Here is a 20,679-nt window from a genome sequence, read left to right on the forward strand (position 1 = left end):
AGATGTGAAGGGTACAAGGTGGTGGAGTGCCGAGCACCAATGCCTGTGTGAAATTTAAATGGCTGTACATGACTTTGTGTATAAATGTCAGAAGTGTGTTATTGAGGAAGAGGTGGGATAAGATTATGCCAATACTGAATGGGGCAAAAGTAGACATACTATGTTTGCAGGAATGTGGAATCCCATGGGAGAGGGATTATAAGTGTTTTGTAAACAGATAGGGATGGGGACCATCGTGGTGGGTAGGGTCAGATCGTTAATTGTATCTTAAGTATAATGGCTTCCAGGAGCCAAGGTTCTCTCTTGTCTAGTGTCTTGGCCAATTAATTCAGTAGAGAGTGCTAGAAAGTCTTAAGTGGTAAATTATGAAACCCTGTTCTTGTAGGGCAGAGGTGTCCAACATACAGCCCACAGAACTGTTCCATCCAGCCTGCCAGTTGTCAAGTGGGCTCCCAGAAGATGGCAGTAGGGTTAGCGGGATATTGCCCAGTGAAGTCTTCAGGGTCCTTGGGACCTGATGGTCGTCTGAGAGGAGATAGCAAGGGCTATGGAAAAACAATCCTTGTTTACCCCAGTGCTGCCATCACCTGAATGTGGACCTGCAATATTGCCCAAACACAGACCCATGCTGCCTCAGACCCTTTGAATGCAGTCCTGGAGGAGCCCAGGGCCCAGGGTTTGAAACCCCTGCCGTAAGAGAAAGAGTTTTATCATTCATGAATAATATTTGTATTTTTCCGAAAGTATGAGTTTCTGTGATTTCTGAAGAAAAGCTCTTTTTTTTTAAAAAAACAATGTATAATCTATTCTGTAAGAGGCAAAAATTGTTCTGGGTGATACCTTTTATTAGACAAACTGTGTAATTGGGAGAGATATAGGCAACTTTAGGGTACCAAGTATTATTCCTTGGGTCTGAGAAAAAAGCAGACAAAGCTTGGGCTGAATACCAGATTACACAAAGGGCTATATAAAACTCCATATGTAAATAAAAAAGGATGAGAGAAATATTATTAGGTAGCCAACAGACAAGAGAAATAAAGTAGAAAGGATAATCTGATAAGCAGAAAAGCAAACTATTCTTCAGCTTCGTAAATTCCTAACCTCAACCATATTTTGGACTAATGAGTTCCACAGGTAAATGATGTGAAGTATAAAAGAAATGGTTCCATTCTTAAATACCTGTGTTTTGAATTTAATTAAATGTCCTATTATTTGTGTAGTGTGAAAGAGGGTAAGTAGAATTTCTTAGTTTACCTCATGTTTATTATTTTGAATACCTCCATCATATCTGTCTCTCTTTCTTATATTTTCCAAACTAAACATTCCAATCCTTTTCAATCGTCTTCGCTCTTTTCATGCCTTAATCAATTTCATCGCTTGCCTCTGAACTCCCTCTAGTTCTGATTTATATCTTTTTTGAGGTGAAGTGACCAAAACTGTACATGATATTCCAGATGAGAATGAATCGTCTATATATATAATAGGATTATAGTTATTACTATTTTTATCCATCTTAATACTCCATTTTCGTTTCTTCTGCTTCCAAGGCACATGGAATAGGTGTGGTTTTATTGATCTGTCCAGAATGATTCCTAGCTTTTTACTCCTGTTATTTCAGTTTATTAAAACCCAGTAGTGTATAGAAGTACATCATATTATTCTACCTAAATATATAATGCCATACATTGTACTACTTGTCCACTTAGCTTTGTTAGTACTTCTAAAGATCCTTACATTGTTTTCTGATCTTGATGATCAAAGAACTTAGAACATTTTGTGTCACTTTTACCTTTTGCTACTGCAATGTTCATATCTTTTCTAAATCATGATGTAGTTTCCATATTTAAGTTTTCATATAATAGAAAGTTCTAGAAATTCTTGTAACCCATTTTAAAGAAGCTCTATCACCCATATTATTTGTTGCAAATCTTTTTACATTTAGCTGGGAGAAGACTATGAAGAAATGTCTTTTCTTTATTCCATTAAAATGCCAATACATTTAACTGGGTTATTGGCTGTAGCCATGTTGGTCTAAGGACATAGACAGACAAGGTTCTTTAGGTAAATCCTGTATCTTTTATTAAACAAACTAAAATAGTTGGAAAAATTCTTCCTTGCAAGATTTTGGGTACAAACAGCCTTTTTAGGTTTCCTCAGCCTAAAGAAGGATGGCTGTATCCAAAAGCTTGCAAAGAAGAACTGTGTCCCTTGTCTGCAATACATTTAACTGAATCATAGTGTTAAAATTAACTTCTCTGTATGTACTTGCACTCCACTTGAATATATTGGCTTTGTGTCAGAAAATAACTCAGTATGCCCATAATAAAGCCACGATGCTTCAGTAGTAGGCACTGCACTGGCAAAGTCTACAGCCTACTGGAGCATTAGGGGAATGAAGGGATTCAGCTTGATTCAATCATGCATCTCTCTAACATAAGGCCTTAGTATCTCATTCACGTACCATTGTAAGTGCACAGCATGACAGAAACTTCCATATTGCTCAGGATGGGGAGAAAAAACCAGGCTAAGTCTTCCTGCAGGTCCCCCTGAAACCTATACAGAAAACAACATAGCTCAGCAGGCCGTTCCCTATTCTATAGGTACATCATAGGGCTGGAGGGCTTCCTCAGTCCGTGGATGGATCTAGCACAGAGGATTTTTTGGTATGTAAATCCAGGGTGTTAAACTCACTTGTTTCATTGGTTGGATTGAGGCTGCAGGGCTTCTCTTGGGCCAGACCCAGACCACAGGTCTCCTGGCCATAGCAGCCAACACTGCTGTGTTGGTACCAGCAGCCAAGAAGTCAATACCACCAGCATGCTCAGCAGGCTGGGGGTTAATGCTGCTGATTTTAGTTACTACCGAAAACACTAGCTATACAGTGGTGTTCATTCCCTGAGGCTGGCCCTACTGACAGCGTGCCTTTGACAGCCATGGGGTGGAGATGGGGTTAAGTGGCAGTGACATTAAGTCTTTGGCTGTTGACAGCCATGAAGAGAAGCCCTGAGTGCCAGATGATTTGGTACATGGGCTGTATATTTGACACCCAAGATGTAAATGATTATGTACATAGTGTTATAACATCCCTATGTTAACTATCTGCCATGATGAAATGTGACTGCTGCTTTCTTGATTCTTAGCCAGTTTCAGGTGCTTGCCTTTACTTCCTACTTCAGAACAGGAATGTTTCTCTAATAGCCTCTTGTACAGGAGCTAGGCTTTGGAAAACCCAGATAAAATATATCAGGTGGTTCTCAGTTAGTATTTTTGTAATGTCTAAGCCCCCCAAAATCTTAGCAGATTAAAAATGATTATTTCTTCCACAGAAATTCTGTTTTGTTGGTATTTCCAGCATGTTCCTTTAGCCTTTCAATTATTGTTTGACCCAAAATCTTTTTTTACATAATTTTTTTTTTTACTTGGGTAATGTATCGAATGAGTTCCACTTATTAAGCTCACGTCAGATATAAGGGATGTCCCATGCACCTATTTCTTTTTCTCTCCAATTTAGGGCTCTTTTGGAAAGCTCAGAAAGCCCACTTCATAATCTTCTTTAAGGAGTCCTTTCAAGTTTGCAGTACCCACAAGGCACTTCTAGGCTCCCATTTGATTTCCCTCCATTTAGTTGCACATGGCAGTCCATCTACCACATTGGGAGTCTTAGAATGCTTTCTAGAAATTTATTGGGATCCATTTGAATGGGATGCAACCTTACACATGACCAAACAGGGAATTCCTAGAATGGGAAGGAACCACCCCGGGAGCAGTACTATTAAACCTACTAGTTACTTAAAAAGGAATACCCCAAAGTAAGTAACAGGATGTTCATTCAAAATAATGGGTCAAGAAGCTTTGTGGTCTAGGTTGATTTCTGAAAGACTTTTTAGTTTGTTTGTATGAGTTGACACTCAAGATCCAATACCTGTCTACAAAATCCCATTCCTCAGCATAGTGGTATGAAGGAAAGGTAAAATAAAGAAGTTAGCAGTAGAATATGTTTTTGTATTGCTGTAGTCAGAGAAAGATGACCTGCTCTGATAAATAGTTTTGTATAAAAAATGAAAGCAGTTCAGTTGTCAGATGCTAATCTTATTGATCTGTCCCTGCCAGTTCCCATATTTATATTCCTTCCTTCTTGCTTTTTCTTGCTAAAGCCTCTGGGCTTTATTATCATTTTGCCAGTTCTCATCTTCTTCCACCTCCCCTTATCCCACCGCCCCTGCTTATTCATCGTCCTTAAGCCCATCACTAACTGACTGTATACTAGTGCTTGGCTACTTTTGTATAAATAGGAAACTGTCTAGCAGGACTACAAACTTTTCTGAGAACTTTTTTGGCAGTAATGTGTCCAATTCTGATGCCCACACTTTAACAAGTAAGTCAAAATATTGGAAAGATTTCTGAAAAGAGCTTCAAGTATGGGGTGAAGTCTGGAAAACCTGCAATGAAGAGGGAAGCTTAAGAATCTTGATAGATTTAGTTTATCCAAAACAAGGTAAGGTAATTTGGGAAATTCATCTATTAAACTTAAAAGACTCCATGTAAGGCTGTGAGTATTTTCTATGCGTCTTTCCCAACCTGCCAACTCCATTGTGAATGTACACCCTATTACTGTCTCTGTTCTGTGCTTGGCTGAAACTCCAAAGTTGAGCACAGATTTCACAATGAAGGGTCATTAAATGGAGATGTTCATGTATTCATATATAAATATCCTAGACAATATTCTGGCTCTTACTGAAGATAACAGGTATGTCAGAGTAAAGGTTGCCTTGACTACAAAGTCACCTTGCAGAAAGGCTGCAAGGTTATAAAACAGCAAGAACTGAGGCATTTGGTCTCTTTAGCCATTTTCAGCAGCTCAAGCTGCCTGCATCAGGAGCCAGTGAAATGGGGGAAAGTTTTACCTTTTTGAACACAGATGGACAACTTCAAGGACCCCAGGGAAAGGTGAGCTAGGGAATAAGGAGTGTTGCCTTTATGAAGTTTGTTGTGTTCTAGCAAGCAGTGATTTATTGTGGTTTTTTTTTCATTTAAATAAAAGCCAGAGTATACTAAGAAAATCTGGGCAAATCCTGTCTGCTAATATTATTACAAGCTTCCCAAGGAGTCAAACTATAAATGAGTAAGACTGGGGGGGAGGGGAAAGCATGTCAAATCTAAAATTGCCTAGCTTCAACTTCTTAATATACTCTTTTCTATAAGACGGATGAGCCCCAAGTTCTCATTTTTCTCTCCCCCTGAAGTAATCTATTAACCTGTTTATTGTTAAGCCTAACAGATTGGGCTCCTTAAGTATTTTGCGATGACATATTTTCTAATATTTTAATCATTATTGTAGCTCTTCTCTGAACCATATCCAGTTCATAAACATCCTTCCTGAATTCTGGATACCAAAACTGGGCATTGTGTTTCATCAATAATATATAAGCATGTATTGTGATGGAGAGAGAACTATATGATAAATGTGATAGTTTTATGACATCATGCCTCTTCAACCACCTCAGATAATTGCTCTGTGCTAATCTATCGTTCCCAGAGCTTAATATAACATTCCAAACCTCTGAACAGCTTTATACAACTGCCATTAAAAAAAAGTAATAATAATCCAAATATAAGGTTTCCTTCAAAAGTGAATTTCATTCCTAAAAACATTATACTGTCTCAAAGCCTTGCCTAGGCAATGATCCAGGACCAATGCTAGGTTTAAGATCCAATATGTAGTGATGCATTGGGCTTGAAATTGAAATTTAATACTACTGGATTAGGGAGGTTCCAGCTTTCAGTGAAAAACAAAGCATTTGCTTCTGTCTTGCTTTAAAGACATGACATTTTTATGTACAGAAAATCAAGTTTATGTCATTTTTAGAGGTTTCTAAAATTTACTATTAATATATTTTTTCTTTCCCTCAGAGGTCTGTGCAGTGGAATTCATAGTAATTAGGGAACATAGTTTCATTTGTAGAAAGACGCACAAAAAAGGAAAGGAAAAGAAAAGAAAAGAAGGAAGAAAAGATACCGATAAGATTTCTTTAGATTCTTGAAATCATTCTCTAATTTATAATGCCATGTATGGTATTTAGAGTTGTGATAAACGTTTTATTGATATTCATTTGAAATGATCTGCTTATAGCTTTGCTACACCGATTTAAAGAAATCATCCCAGATTGCATGACACATTGTACATATTGGGTATTGCTTCCACCTCCCAGCGTGTGTGAATGGGTACTGCTTTAATAAAAGGTAGTCCTTTAAACTATATGATTAAGTCCAAGCATCAGTAAGTGAAAATAAATATAGATACCATTTAAGTATGTTTTTATGAAGACAGTTTTTTTCTGACTTCATTTTGTCTTAAATGATGGTGTTTTTGGAATGTTCATTTTTGGACTTAATAGTGTGAATGTAACTTTCACAACACTCTTTAGCATCAATCCTATCTCTGTGTCAGCAGTTGTACCAGATCCAGTGCTTGTGCATATTGTAACAACACCAGAAAGGCTCGTTAACAGAGAATGCAAAATGTTGTTAATACTTCAGCAGCTATTTATGTAAGCAGATATAATTATTTATATATAATTATAATGATTAGATGGAATGAAAACAGAATCCATCTTTTAGACACAAAGTTACATAAACTTAAACCATATCCCTAGCCTTTTATTAGTTAAATATTTGAAAAAATATATAGCAGCCATATTGTAGAAAGAATATATTACAGGGATTTGACTCTTTTATCTTAGTGTAAATTAGTCTGTGAACAATGTATTTAAGAACATCTTGCCCCTCTTTGTACTTTAAAAATAAGTGAATCTTCACTTTTACATCTTATATTTAACCAAGCCTGCTCATACAATTTCAAAAAAAAATTAGAAGGTATTTGAAAGAAAACAAATGTCCAATGGAAGAAGAAGAAAAAGCACAGACAAATTTAACAGAACTGTATTTTAAAAATAATATTTTTGCAAAACTGGTACAAAATCCTGTAAGCTTATCAAATAAAAGAGAAAAATAATGACTTTCATTAGTGCTATTTGAATGCCTTCATAAACTTTATATCATGCAATTTTAAGCTAGTACTGATTTTCTTACTGCAGTTGCCAAGCAAAGTAACTGTAGTACCTATAACATTATTTATATACTTTATTAGAATACGTTTTGTGCTTCTGCTACACGAAATGTTCATGTTGATTCTTGAACCTTCTTCGTATCATTGCATCTAATCAAAGAAGCCATAATTTAGACTCAGAAGGCACATGATTGACTCTACAGTCCAGGGGAACTAAAGGGATGAAGCATAAGAACTGGGCAAGAAGCCTGTACTCCAAAACTAAGAGAAAAGGCATGTTTTTTCTTTTATGTGAAACCCTATAAACAAACACAGGCTACTATACACCACACAGGGGATTTGTGTTCAATTCATTGAATTCAATCATGAGATTCTAAGCTATCCTGGGGTGGGACTGCTGCAGAGGCAGCACATTCTTCCTCTAGAGCAGGATTGGAAAGGAGTAGTCTTTGTTTCTTTTGGGCAACTTGTTTTTGCCAGACACAGCAGCAATTTTAGCAAAGGGGTTCAGAAAAATTATGTACAGCCTCAGCTAGAATGAAAATCCCCATATCACTGAGTTTAAGTTTAGGTTTAGTGGGTTTCTAAGAAGATGAAGGTTTTGAAAGCGTTATCAGGGATAACCAGGGGAAAAGAAAACTATTATAGCAAGAGAGAACTTTAAAAAAATAACAATAGATAAGTATTTTTACAGCATTAAGTAAAGCTGAAGGGAAAATACCCCCTCCTCCTCTTTCAGGAAAGCAGTTACGGATTCTCCAGCATGGGTAGGATCACCCAGAAACATTGTGCCCCTTTGAGATTTTCACTTTATATACTGATTCTTCTCTACTGAATATTGCTCTGTTGCAAGGGTGTCAAACTCACCTGTGCCCCAGGGTTCTTGGAGGGGCTGGATCGAGACTGCAGAGAGCCTCTTGGGTCAGATCCAGACATGGTGGTAGCAGTGTGGGGTGAATGGTGCCATAGGGATTAATGCAGCAGTCTCTCACCCCCTGCGACTGCCAGACAAGTCAATCAGGACTCTGTATCAGATGATCCTGGGACAGAACCTCCCCCTGCTCACACCACCCCTGAATTCCCAGCCCTTCTACTTGTAACATTTTATGTCATTAATATATTAATGTTGGTATAAATGGCAAGAGTATAACACATGCACCCAACTTAAGGCACCACAAAATGACAAACCATCCATAAAAATGTTACTCATATGATGTAGGACATTTTTATAGCTTGTTTGAATAGCACTTTAAATTGAATGTGTGGCATATCCAGACATGAGAGCTCTCTAGGGTTGATGCTTAAAAATGAGCTCATGGTCAGAATCAGCCCTGGTCTCCAACCTTTATGCAGAAAATATTGTTGGCACTGACCATGGGCAGCTCTGGTCTCCAATCAGCTGCAGTTTGTTCCAGAGCCAGTGCTGGCAAACTGGGCCCAGGGCTGCTCTATAGGGTGTCGGAAGAAATCAGAGGCTCCTGGCAGGGGGAGCCAAGGCCTTCCTTGCTGGGAACTTTAAATCTCATACTTAGCAGCTCTGGCAGGTTTAAAGTCCCAAGCAGCGCTGGTAGTCAGTTAACTGTCAGACCCAGTTCTGGAACTACTCTGAGTTGCACCAGACTGCAGCCAGCCAGCTTTCAGCTTGCCAGTACAAGGGAAGCCCAGGATCATGATGCACTGACAAGTAGAAAGGGTGCAATTGGCATCTGATCCTTGATTCTAAAATCATGTCTCCTGCCATGCACACATAGCATGGCAGGAGGTACAATTGTTGGGATCAGGGATCAGAATCCATGGCACCTTTAAACAAATGCATGCCAGGACCTGGTGAAATGGCTCTGTGGGCTGTGTTGAACATCCCTGCTCCACTGCATTCTGCCTCACCAAGCAGAAATTTACTTTACACTGAAAAGGAAACTGTAGTCATTGACATAAGTGTTCTGCATGCTTTCAGTGCAAGGAAGAAATAATTTTTAATGGCTGGATGCTACATGCACCTATAGAAAATTTCCCATCAAAATCTTTATTTTTTGTAAGCACCATGGAACTTTTCACTGCAGTGTTAGCTAGTGATATGACTGGTGTGGCCCCTTATCTAACTGCCAAAGACAAGCAAAATATTTTTTCACCAGTTAAATGGTTCTCTATGGGCTAGCTGGTATACAAGAAAGCTTGTATTGGTGGTTAAAGCTAGAATACTGATGATGCTCGTGCTAGCAGTGCAGCAGAGATAGCTACACTGCTGCTTATAAACTTCCTCTCTTGTGTTCAACTATATGTGGCGTGGCTGCTCCTAATCAATCTAGGTGAGCTCAAGAGAAGCTAATTCAAGAACATAATTCAGGCTGTCTCTGCAGTGGGACATATTCTCCAAGTCCTCAAAGGGCATCAACTAGACAGGATGTGGATTTTTACCACACTCTGAATCAATAGGAGGCAGTAACCTGAAAACTTCTCAGAGTTTAATGTTGTAGTAAAGGTCAGGGAATGAGATAACCCTCTTCACAGTGGAAAAGTGAACAAATTCAGTATGGGGGCTTGCTTTTAGGGAGAGATAATTGTGCAGTAGCTTTAGAGTGACAGTCCTTGTCACTTTGTGATACAATGCAGCTATGGTGTTGTATTATTTAAAATCAATCCCCTTAGGAAGTATTTGATAGAGTAATTAATATAGATGGCAGAGAGTTTGACAAGCTGTAAGATGGCCTAAACAATAATGCTTTATATGCAAATATTTAGCAAACTTTCAACCATATTTATTAAACACAAACAGAAGTAAAGCCTGAGACCATAAAGTGCAAGTAATACAGTAGTTCAAAATCCATTTTTTGTTGTGTCTGACTTTGGTGATATTACAGAGTCCAGTAAAATAATTTTGCTGCTGAAGTGAGAAGGAATGGTTTGTTGACACAAGTACTTTGGTGGTGCAGTTGTTGAGGAAGGCAAAAATGGTACTCTGTGTAATAGCCTGAAGGCTCCCTATAGCAAAGGGAATCATTACTGCTGCTTCTTTCTCAAAAGACTGGTAGATGCTATGTATGATGAGAGATGATTTGACTATGTATAGCAATTCTTCAGAGTCAGGAGCTGCAGTGATTCCCATCAATGAAATCTATTTTTTCTTCACTTTAAAAGCAGATGGGGACAATGCAAAGAAGAGCTGTCAATTTTATTACCATGTATAATCAGCATCTGTGCAATACATTAGACTCATTACATAGCTTATACTTTCTTCTGTGTAGTAAAAATTCTTGTGGGGTTTCTTGACAGGCTTCTTATAGCCTTTTTGTAAATGAAGAAATACTGAAATTAGATGATTTAGATCAATTAAATGCTGAAGCCACTCAGATTTGCTCAATCAAAATACAACTTACTGAATCTTAAAAATAAATAACATATATCATTTATTTGTAGATAAGACATTTAGAACTGAAAAACATTCTTTTCAAGTATCACTTCATTTTTAGTAAATCTATTTTTGATCTGTTGGTAGTCCCTTGATACTAATCTCCCCCGTACCTTATGAGTATGTGTCTATACAGTATAAATTGGATGGCTTTTCCCAGATGCTTCTGACAAGGCTGGGTGTACTGAAGTTGTTTTTCTGTAACTTAGGCCCTATCTACATGTTACACTTAAGGTTTCATTAACTGGATAATCATGCCTTAAGGCTAAGTACAGAGGTTCAAAAAGCCCAAGATAGAAGTGCTCTGAGGTACATACTTCAAGTGCCCTAGGCTAGGTTGGGAGGGAACAAAACCGACATTCCCTCTTCTGTGCATGGGGGAAGCAGGGGGCCTGCACTGGCTAAGGCCAGCAAGCTAGGGGCACTCAAAGTGCATCTCCCAGATGCTGGGTAACCCTTGATGGGCTTATCCCAGCCCTGTACCGCCTGCCTCCGACCCCCTCCCCCCCAGCTCTCAGCAGCCAGGTGCCCCTCCTCCCCACCAGTGCTGGCTGCCTCGGACAGGGGGGACTGGGCCAGGCCTGTGCAGCGGGGGCATCTCCTCTTCCACCAGTGCACCATGCCCAATGAAAAACCTGCAAGTCATAGGGCTCACAGCAGCCATGATCCCCAGGGTTTGGGGGGTTCCCGTGCCCCCAAGCCCTAGGGATCGTGGTTACTGTGATCCCTAGGACTCAGAGGCTTTTTTCACTGGGCATGGTGCACTGGTGGGGGAGCAGATGTCACTGCCCCCATTTCCACTCCTCAACATGAGCCAGCCAGCACTGGTTGGGGGGCTGCTGCCACAGCTTGACCACCACTGATGCAGGCAATAGCCTGTCAGCAAGACTGGTAAGTGTCTGGGAGGGAGTAGATGCCTGATCCCCACTGATGACAAGCACAAGCAAGAGCCTGTGAGTGGCACTAAGCAGTGGCTGGGGAGGGAGTGGATACCCCCGCCGTGTGAGCTTCGCCCCCTATTGTGTAAACCCAATTGGTGGGGGCTGGGTAAGGGACTCTGTTTCTCCCTCTGTCCCTGCTCCCCTGCTCGTGGCTGAGAGGCAGGGGCTGGCAGGGAGCAGGCCTGGGGCAAGCATCCCCACAGCCTGGCTCAACTGGGCAGTGAGGGGCGGAAGCCCCTGCTATGTGGCTCTGGCCCCCACAGTGCAGACACCAGCTGGGGGAAGCCAGGGCTGGGGGCTCAGTTCCCCCCCCTCGCTTGTCCCCTGTGCCACTGCTGGTTGTGCTGGAGAGCAGAGGCTTTGCCTCTCTCCATGTTGCCTCAGCCCAGTGGCAGCCTAGGGATGGGGTCAGCCCAGCTGTGCTGGATCAGATGAGGGAGGATGGAGGCCAGCCTGCTCACGCTGTGAGGGGAGGTTAGCAGGGGGTCACAGTGGCTCCTAGGGTATTGGCAGGACCATGACCTAACTTGATTTGGGAGCAGAATCTGGGACAAGTGTGATAGACTAATCTAACCTCAGCTGATACTACATCTATCCAGGTGGGTTCAGCCAGTCTGTATGCACTGAACTTCTGTTCTATTACAGATTTAGACTAGTTTGCAATCATTTGTACTGGTTTATATGTAATTTTTGTCCCTAGCTTAAGTGGTCACCAAGCAACATGCTCATTTGGTTAATGGTATGATTAAAAAGAAGAAGCAGCTACAAAGTTATTTAACAAAATACATGCGATCACTTTTTAGCTGCTTCCTATCACACTGTTAACTGAATGGGTGGCCAGAGGCCTGGGAGCCCTATCAGCTGATTGAAGCTCACAGCTGGGGGGCCCATGTGAACCCCTGAGCCTGGGAGCTCCCAACTGATGCTACCTACCAGCCCTCACAGCTGAGAGCTCCATCAGCTGCCAGGGCTTCTAGCTATGTGGGCACCCCATGCACCCTCATGGTGGGGAGACTGAAGCTGATGTGATGATGTCCCTCCCAGATAAGGACATGAAGCACCCCTTTGGCTTGGAGACTGCATCAACTGCAGTTTCTCTGCCGCAGGTATCCCTGGGCAGGAAGTCCAGGTCAACTGATAGGGCTCCCAGGCATGAGAGCACATGGTGTACCCTCATGGCTGGGAATCCCATAGGCTCCCAGTCATGGGAGCTTAATTCTTCCTGGAGATCAGCACCAGCAGTAAGGCATCCTGGGATCTAATGTGTAATCCACACAGTCACTACTGCTGCCATGTATGTGTGGCATGTGTCTTTACCTGCATGTGTAGAGGGGCCCTTATATAATTTAGAGCAAAACATGTTTATTCAGATGTTAGAATTTTTCAACTTGTTGTCTACCTCTGCAAGTTGTCAAGGCAAGTACTAATCAGCAGTGTTTCATTGTGTAGTTGAACTTTTTTGTATGGGTCATAATAATGACCCAAGAGAACTTGTTGAATAATTTATATAGAACAATTTTGCAGCTCGCTGGGGAGAAGTAGAGAAGGCTCAATCAAATCATTAGGGACATAATTTGATTTGATTAGGTTAGAAATTGTAACTGGGGAGTGTACTGCTATATCTCATAATAAAAATGGGAACCAAAGTTTGGTGGTATGTGGTAGGGCATGTGCAGCAGGGAATGGGAAAAGAAACTTGAAAAAAATTCCCATTATGGGACCTCTTCTAGAGAGAAAGAAATAGAAAATAGGCTCCAGGAAGGTGTTTCAAACAGGCAACTTAAAGATATTTAACACTTATGTATTAAAGGACTTATTTGAAGCACAATCCCAATAGGAACAAAAGAGTTAATACAAAGAACATTAATTAGTGTTTATGGGGTGACGGGTGGAGTACTGTTTACATGAGAGGGCACACTCTTTGATGAAGCATTTGTTTAACTGTCTTCTTCCCTATCTTATTGATTATGTTGCTAAAATTGCCTGTGGCTTCTAAAGAAAAAACTATAGAACCACTCTATGTGCTACATATTAACTTTTCATAAAATGGAATGGTATGTTTGAGGCAAGGGGAAAGGGATATTATAATAGAGAAATGTGATCAAATTTCTGTGGAAAATTACAGATTCTCACAAAATTGTACACTTCTGCAATATAGCATTCAAGGCCAAACTGTGTGGTTTAGGAACATTCAGTAGCTGACTTGTGGGCTCTAGGTAACTAAACAGAGTTTTATTCAGGAATTAAAAGTGCGTCACTTAATATGAAGCACTACTATACAGATGAGTTTTTAATTACCGTGGGTTTTATCAGAAGAATACAAATTTCCTATAGATATTACTCTGTCTGGGCTTTGTGACCCTGGAATGTATCTAATTAGATTTTTCATGGAAGGATGGATGCAAATTTGCACTCTATGAAATTCGCTGATTCTAGGCAGATAAAGCAGAAGATTAGAAGATAAAGCTTGAAAACAAGAATTTGATCTGGTTTCTTTATGGACAAAGTGGGGCATACAAGATTTTTTTCTTCTGTATTTATATAATCTGATTTAAGATTTTTTTTTGTCTTTTGTACCAACCTTTCTTCTGAAATGTGATGTGTTTTAGTGTGTACACATTGGTTTGAGCTAATAAAAGGCACATTTAGATGATCCTACTATAACAAATCCTTTATCCGGGAGTGCTTGTAAGTTTATCCTGGTGCCACACACAGAATCTATCAGACTGTAAATTTTTCACTGAAGTGAAGCCTTAGGTTAAGTTGACATGGAGCTCATTTTATTATATCTACTTGTAACTTGGTAGTTCATTTTATTAGAACTGCTGAAAAATGCCTTTCAAAAATACACTATCAGTTGTAGAACTTTTTCTGTTTTTGTATCTGCATGTTCTGCAGACACAATTGAGCAGTGGTAAATTTAATATATCATACTTGTATGGTAGCAAATTACAAGTACATTAAACCACAAGTAACTACTATATGTATAAAGAATTTTCAAAAGATAAAAAAGCATGCAAGACATTGAATATTCAGTTAAATTAAATATCTGAATGGCATGAGGCCCCTCATGTCATTTTGTTGGACTTAAATGCTTTGTCACATCCACTCAGATAAGTTCATTGATTTCATGAGGATAGATAGGGAGTAAGCTAAGGACTTCGTGCATAAAAAGGCTGGGGTTTTTTTACTGCATGAGCTAAAGAGCCAGTAAGTGTAGCTGAGATTTAACAGATTCATGCCCTCTATGGATCAGTGAGACAGATGTGAAGCAGACGTGGACATGCAAAAATCTATTCACACATCATATTAAAACCTTTATCAAATGGTATCACAAAAAGTTATTAAGAAAATTAAGTATAGGATATTGGCCTGGAAAGGACCCTCCCGGATGACCCAATCCACAGCTGTCACAGGCAACCACATGGTCTAATCCCTTTAATAAACTTATCAAGTTTCATCCTGAAACCAGTTTCTCCCCTCTCCTTGCCCCTGCCCCTGCCCCTGCCCCTGCCCCCTCCCCAGTCCTGTTGAGAGGCTGCTTCAGAACTTCCCAGCTCCCATGCTTAGAAACCTAAGTTTCAAACTAATGTATTCAAGAGCTGTTAGTACCTATGTGTTTTATGACCAGAATTGATCTTGACATCTAGCTAAAGTTTGTCCTATTCATCTGTATTCTTTACTCTTGTCTCTCTGTAGGGAAGAGTAATCATGTGTCCTCTTAACTTGCCGAGTAGTCCTAAACTAAGAAGCAAAATATTTTACAGAAGTCTGTCTGAGAGAGTACAAAAAATAGGAACAATTTTCACAGTGGCTAAAGGTTTAGTCTGGTGCCAAAAGATTCCAGACAATGTTTAAAATGCTTATTAACAGTCAAAAAAGGACTTGAGAAGTAAAATGGCAAAATAAGCAGATGACATGCTATTACAATTGGAGAGGATTGAGGAATTTCTGCGACCTAAGAAGGAAAATGAACTTTTAGCAGGATAGAAGATGTAATTCAGTGTTACAAATGCAAAGTAATACGTAATAGGACAAACTGATATGATTGTCTTTTAAAAGAACTCTGCGTTTTGTGGGATAAGTCGCTGTGGAATTCTGAATGTACCATATTTACCCAAATCCAAGATAACTTTGTATTTAAGATGACCCCCCCCTCCTCCCAATAATTAGATTCTATACATGGAAAGTAATAAATGTGTTATGAATTTCCATGTATAGAATTTAAACAGAATCTAATTACATTTATCCCTCCCAGTGCTATGGCAGAGAAAGCAGCAGTGGGAAGAGAGGGCCCAGAACCCTATCCCTTGCCCTTTTGCCCTCCCTACAATGCTGCCCACTGGTTGCCTGCCTTCTGCCCACCCCCCCACATGCCTGTGCCTGACCCCCTGCCACATGTCCCTATGCCTCTTCTTCCCCATGTCCATTCCTGCCCTCAGCTCCATTCTCCTCACCCTCTGTGCCCCCTTCTGCTGCCTTCCCCCCTTCCTTTGCCTTCTGCACTCCCTCCCTGCCTCTGATCCCCCCCTCTCTGCTGCTTGCCATCTCTTGCACTACTCTACTACTCCTCTAGGGCAGGCAAGGCTGGCAGCCTCAGCCTGGCTCCAGTCCTGGTGGCCAGGCAAAAGAGAAGTAGCAACAGTTCTAGGCTGTGCCATGTCAGAGCTAAAGGGGCTAGAGCCAGAGCAGAAAGTAAGCAGGGAGGGTAGGGGCAGGCTGTTGGGGTGGGGAAGCTAAGCTGCCACCTGCCCTGGGCTAGTATTTGAATCTAAGATGAGATTTCCGGCCCCCCACCACCACCATGTAATAATACAGTTCCATTACATATCAAATATATAGTCTTCTCTGGGTTTTGTTTTTAGTTTGCATTACTTTTCAGTGGGTAGGAGGACTTACTCAAGAACTGAGTACTGAATTATTAACACCAATTACTATTATTTTTTAAAGTAAAACTAGGTTTTTGCATCCTAAGACTTTTGTAAGCCTCTGAGCAAAAAGGGTATTTCTGTGTATGGGAGCAGCAATATAAGGAGGACCTCTTATTTGTGTCTTGTCTGGAATTGGTCTGTTAGTTTGCTGGCATAAGATCCTACACAATGCTTATAGAATGAATGGGGTTTTATTTCCTTGAAGTAGGCCAGGAACCTCTACTGAGGAAAAGATGAATAAAGAATGGAGCTTTTCAGTGGTTTGCAAGTAACCCAACAGATCTGAACAGAGTCTCATGAGCACTGCAAAAGGTCCTTCCATTATCCCAGACATTATCTACTAAGCAATGTTAAATTCTTACTGCTAACTACAAAGATACTTATTAATTCTTGAAAAAAAATAAGGGGAAAAAAATCTTAATTTTTTTCCTAATGCACTGAAAGAAATTGTCATGCACATGTAAATCCACAATCCATTGCAAGGATTAGCATTTGTTAGTGTTCCAGTGTTACCATTCTTGTCCAACTTTTTTCCAACAAGGTATATGAATGTCTCACTTTATATACATCTTATATGAATGCGGCTGGTTCATTCTTGGCAAATATTTAAAATATCATCAAAGTGCAAAACTCGCATGTATAAAAAAAACCCCTATTGTATGGTTAAATTCCTTGTTTGTTTTGCACAAAAACGTGTTGTTGATATGGTGTATAGAAATCCAGATTAGATATTACTCATAACTTTAAGGCTAGAGACAGAAATTGATAAGTTATTGGAAACCAGTTCAGATCTGTAATGCAACAGAAGTTCAGTGCACATAAACCAATTTCAAAATGACCAAAACTGGTTTAAGATAAACCTGGATAAATGTAGTATCAGACTTAACTGATTTAGGTTAAATCAGTTTATTGAACGTCTGTCCCAGATCCCCTCCAGATTTCAGTTTTCTGCTCTAGCAGAACAAGGAGGCAGGCCCTAGCATCCCCTATTTTCTGGCTTGGCCCACTGAAGGCATGTAGCTGCATTTCCAGAGTCCAAAGTGAATGTCTGTTCACTTAATTATCAGTTCAATCTACGCATCTTAACCTACAAAGATGAAATCAATTTAGCCTCGGGGGCGTTGATGCTCTGTACTTACTCTAAAGGTCAAGAGAACATGTTTTTACTGAAAAAAAATATGAAAATGATTATAAACTTTGCATAAACTCATAGAAGAATATTCATACAATAATATTTTTTGCAAACTGCCTGTGTTGTTCTCATAACCACTGAGTACATGGGCCTAAGGGCCCTGGCTTCTGTCAGGGAGAGGGTAGGGGGAATACCTGTCTCTTATTGGGCAGGACAGTCCCAAAATGGGAATATCAAGTCCTGGTCTCTGGCTGCATCACTCCAGGACACCATTTGTCCCAGATTCCCAATATCATGCAGGGACCCAGGTTTCCCATTTATAGTGGAAGAACATGGGAAATGGTGGGTTTACCCTTGTAGGCTGGCAGAGTTGTAGCCTGCAAGGGTCTGCAGGAAGCATGATGCAGGGAATGCCACATACAGTCCCAGGCAGTGGTGGAAAGCAGCTGCCCCAGCTGTCTGCAGGTAAATCTATTGGGGGGGGCAGATTGAGGCTTCCACGGTGAGGGAGGGAGTGAGGCAGAGGCTGGGCCTGAGGGCACTGCCCAACCAAGACAGTGAATGGGGCCCAAGGCCAGGGAGTGGGAGAGCCACAAGCAGCTTGTCAGTGGGGGGTGGCTCCCTGCCACTGTGCACACTTTGGGGAGGGAGCCAGGGGGCGGGGGCACATGTACCCAGATTTGTGCACAGGCTGGAGACAGATTCAGGCTTCCTTCTGAGGGCTCCGTGCCCTACTGCCCTCCACCCAGAAGCCCCGTGCCAGTATGCCACCATGTTGAGGTACCCCTGCGTGCCTGGCAGCAACAAGGGCAGTGCACAGAGTTGTGCCCCCCACTGCTGCCAGGAGGGCAGGGGGTGCCTTGCCATGGTGGCATGGTAAGCACAGGGCTCCTGGGGGCTGGGCAGCAGGGTGGGAAGCCCTGAGCCTGCTGTGAGTAGCCTGCATCTACTCCCACCCCTACATGGACTTCACTCAGCTCTGCTCCAGCCATGCCAGTGGGGGAAGGAGGGCATCATCTTAGGGCCCCCCTGGCAAAAATAAAAGTTAACACCTGTTTATTAAAATACTTCTATAATTTATTCACATATGATTTGCATATTTTTTAGATTGCTCTTTGGCATTACATTTTTGTATTTTCATGGTAATGTTTTTCTTTGCAGACGGTTGGAGCAGAATTCAATCAAGGTCATCCCTCCTGGAGCTTTCTCACCGTATAAAAAGCTTCGAAGAATGTGAGTAGGAAGTCTGAAATTAAATACAAGCATTTGTATAAAACAGATCATGGTCAAACAGTGAAACTCCTATCAATATATGAGTACTTAAGAATATTTGACAGAAGGAGAGTTAGCTGCTGTGTGCTAAAATTGTATATTTCCTTTGTCATATTAGTAACAATTGCTTGTGTCTTAACATGTTGATATAATTTATATGAATTTATATAAATATAATGCATGAATAACAAGAAAAAATCTCTTTATGTTGTTTATGTACGTAGTTTGAAATGAGGGCATGACATTTTCATTTCATAATATCATTGAGGTTATAAATTTCTTTCCACAAAGAATACTTCATAAAATGTATTTAAGCCTCTTATAAGTACCACAAATAAATCTTGTTATCATTTTTATTAAAATACCTTCTATTTAACAATTTCTTTCACTATAATATTGCAGTTTCAAGTGTTTTATATGTGAATTCACCTTTCTTTCATGAAGTCAAAATAAATATTAAAATATCTCACATGACCTATGCTAAGCAGATATTATTTCAGTATTTACCTTTTGTAGCATGAGTTTGAATTAATTTAATGTAACCTCATTTCTTATTTTAGTGATCTGAGCAATAATCAGATCTCTGAGGCAGCTCCAGATGCTTTTCAGGGCCTGCGTTCACTCAACTCTCTGTAAGTATAAATTTTCTCTCTCAAAACAGAGAGTAACTTTCTTGTTTGTAGTGTGCAAACTTTTTGAATTTTCAAGTCTGTGCAAAATTCTTATTTAAACTCTATCTTTTTTGTCTTCTAAATGTAAAAAAAGTTTCAGAAGTGTTAGGTCTATAGTCTTAAACATTTTGCTGGCTAAACCACTGACATCAGTCTTATTTTATGTTAATATTTTCACAGCATACAGAGAATTGTAGAAAACAGATAGCTTTTTTATTTTCCAGCAATAGTTCTTATACGCAGTCTAAGGCCAGTTTAGTGGGATAAGACATGGTAATAACAAACAATAAGAAGGCAGATGGAAAGCTGTGGTGTTAGGTAATTATAGAGTTGTCTTAAAGAAGACTGTGGCTCTAGGCAGTGATTGAAGAATGCTGACTTGGGTTCCTGTAAAGAATATAATAGTTGTGCCTTTAAGATTCTTGCTTATATTGTTTTGCTTTATGACTTACGTTTCTCAGAAATAGATTAAGTGATGTGACAGGTAGGATGTATACACATGCTGACCGTAGGATAGGTGTTTTAAAACGTAACTATAAAAGCCTTCCCCAACCTTCTTATTTTCCCTTTTTTTCACTGTCGTAATCAGTGCTATAATATTTCAGAGAATTCCTAACAATTTTTGAATGAACTTCCACCATTCCCCCTCATATATGCCTGACCTAAGTAACATTTACCCATGGGGCCTGGAAGAACCAGAAAATAGAAACAAATATTATGTCATCTTGAAGAAGAGAAGGCTTGTCTTCTCACTGTCTCAGCCTGAGACAAGTTCATTCAGAACTGATTTTGGATTGGGGTCCCAAAGAAAAGATTAGGTTTGGATTTTCAGGAGACTTTGATTCCATCATTTATGCCCCCAGGAGCTACAGGAGGAGTCTGCAGAGTCAGTCGGAAGATGATAGACTCAAAAAATGATTCAAGCACTTGAATTGGTATTCTTCTAAGCAATATACAGATTCTGAACATTACCATTCTTCTCTTCTTTTCCTTTGTTTGGATAAGTTAAGACTGGAATGAATCCAGCAGGTCCATTCTTCTTTCTGCCTCATTTTGGAAAAGAGTCATATATCTAGATGCTTAGTTCATACATTTTAAGCCCAGAAGGGGCCCTATTTCATTTAGTGTGACCTCCTGAAGATGATTATAACAATTATATGATTATAATTATTTACCCCTGCATATATCCTAGTTATTTGTCTCCCTTTCCTCCTCCCCAGCTCTCCACTGGTCCATATAAATCCCTCCACCCCACCCCCA

General features: G+C 40.2%; 1 protein-coding gene across 3 annotated transcripts in view; it reads left to right on the forward strand.

Moving 5' to 3' along the window:
• Positions 1-20,679, forward strand: part of SLIT2 (slit guidance ligand 2) — a 446,646-nt gene that overhangs the window by 301,585 nt on the left and 124,382 nt on the right. For all 3 annotated transcript variants that reach the window (XM_019552853.1, XM_019552854.1, XM_019552852.1), the window contains 2 exons: positions 18,638-18,709; positions 19,309-19,380. In XM_019552853.1, the coding sequence (XP_019408398.1) occupies positions 18,638-18,709; positions 19,309-19,380 (144 nt within the window). The remainder of the gene's footprint in view (positions 1-18,637; positions 18,710-19,308; positions 19,381-20,679) is intronic.

Source organism: Crocodylus porosus, unplaced genomic scaffold (assembly GCF_001723895.1).
Source record: "Crocodylus porosus isolate Cpor-Errol unplaced genomic scaffold, CroPor_comp1, whole genome shotgun sequence".
In the NCBI taxonomy this organism is placed as follows: domain Eukaryota; kingdom Metazoa; phylum Chordata; order Crocodylia; family Crocodylidae; genus Crocodylus; species Crocodylus porosus.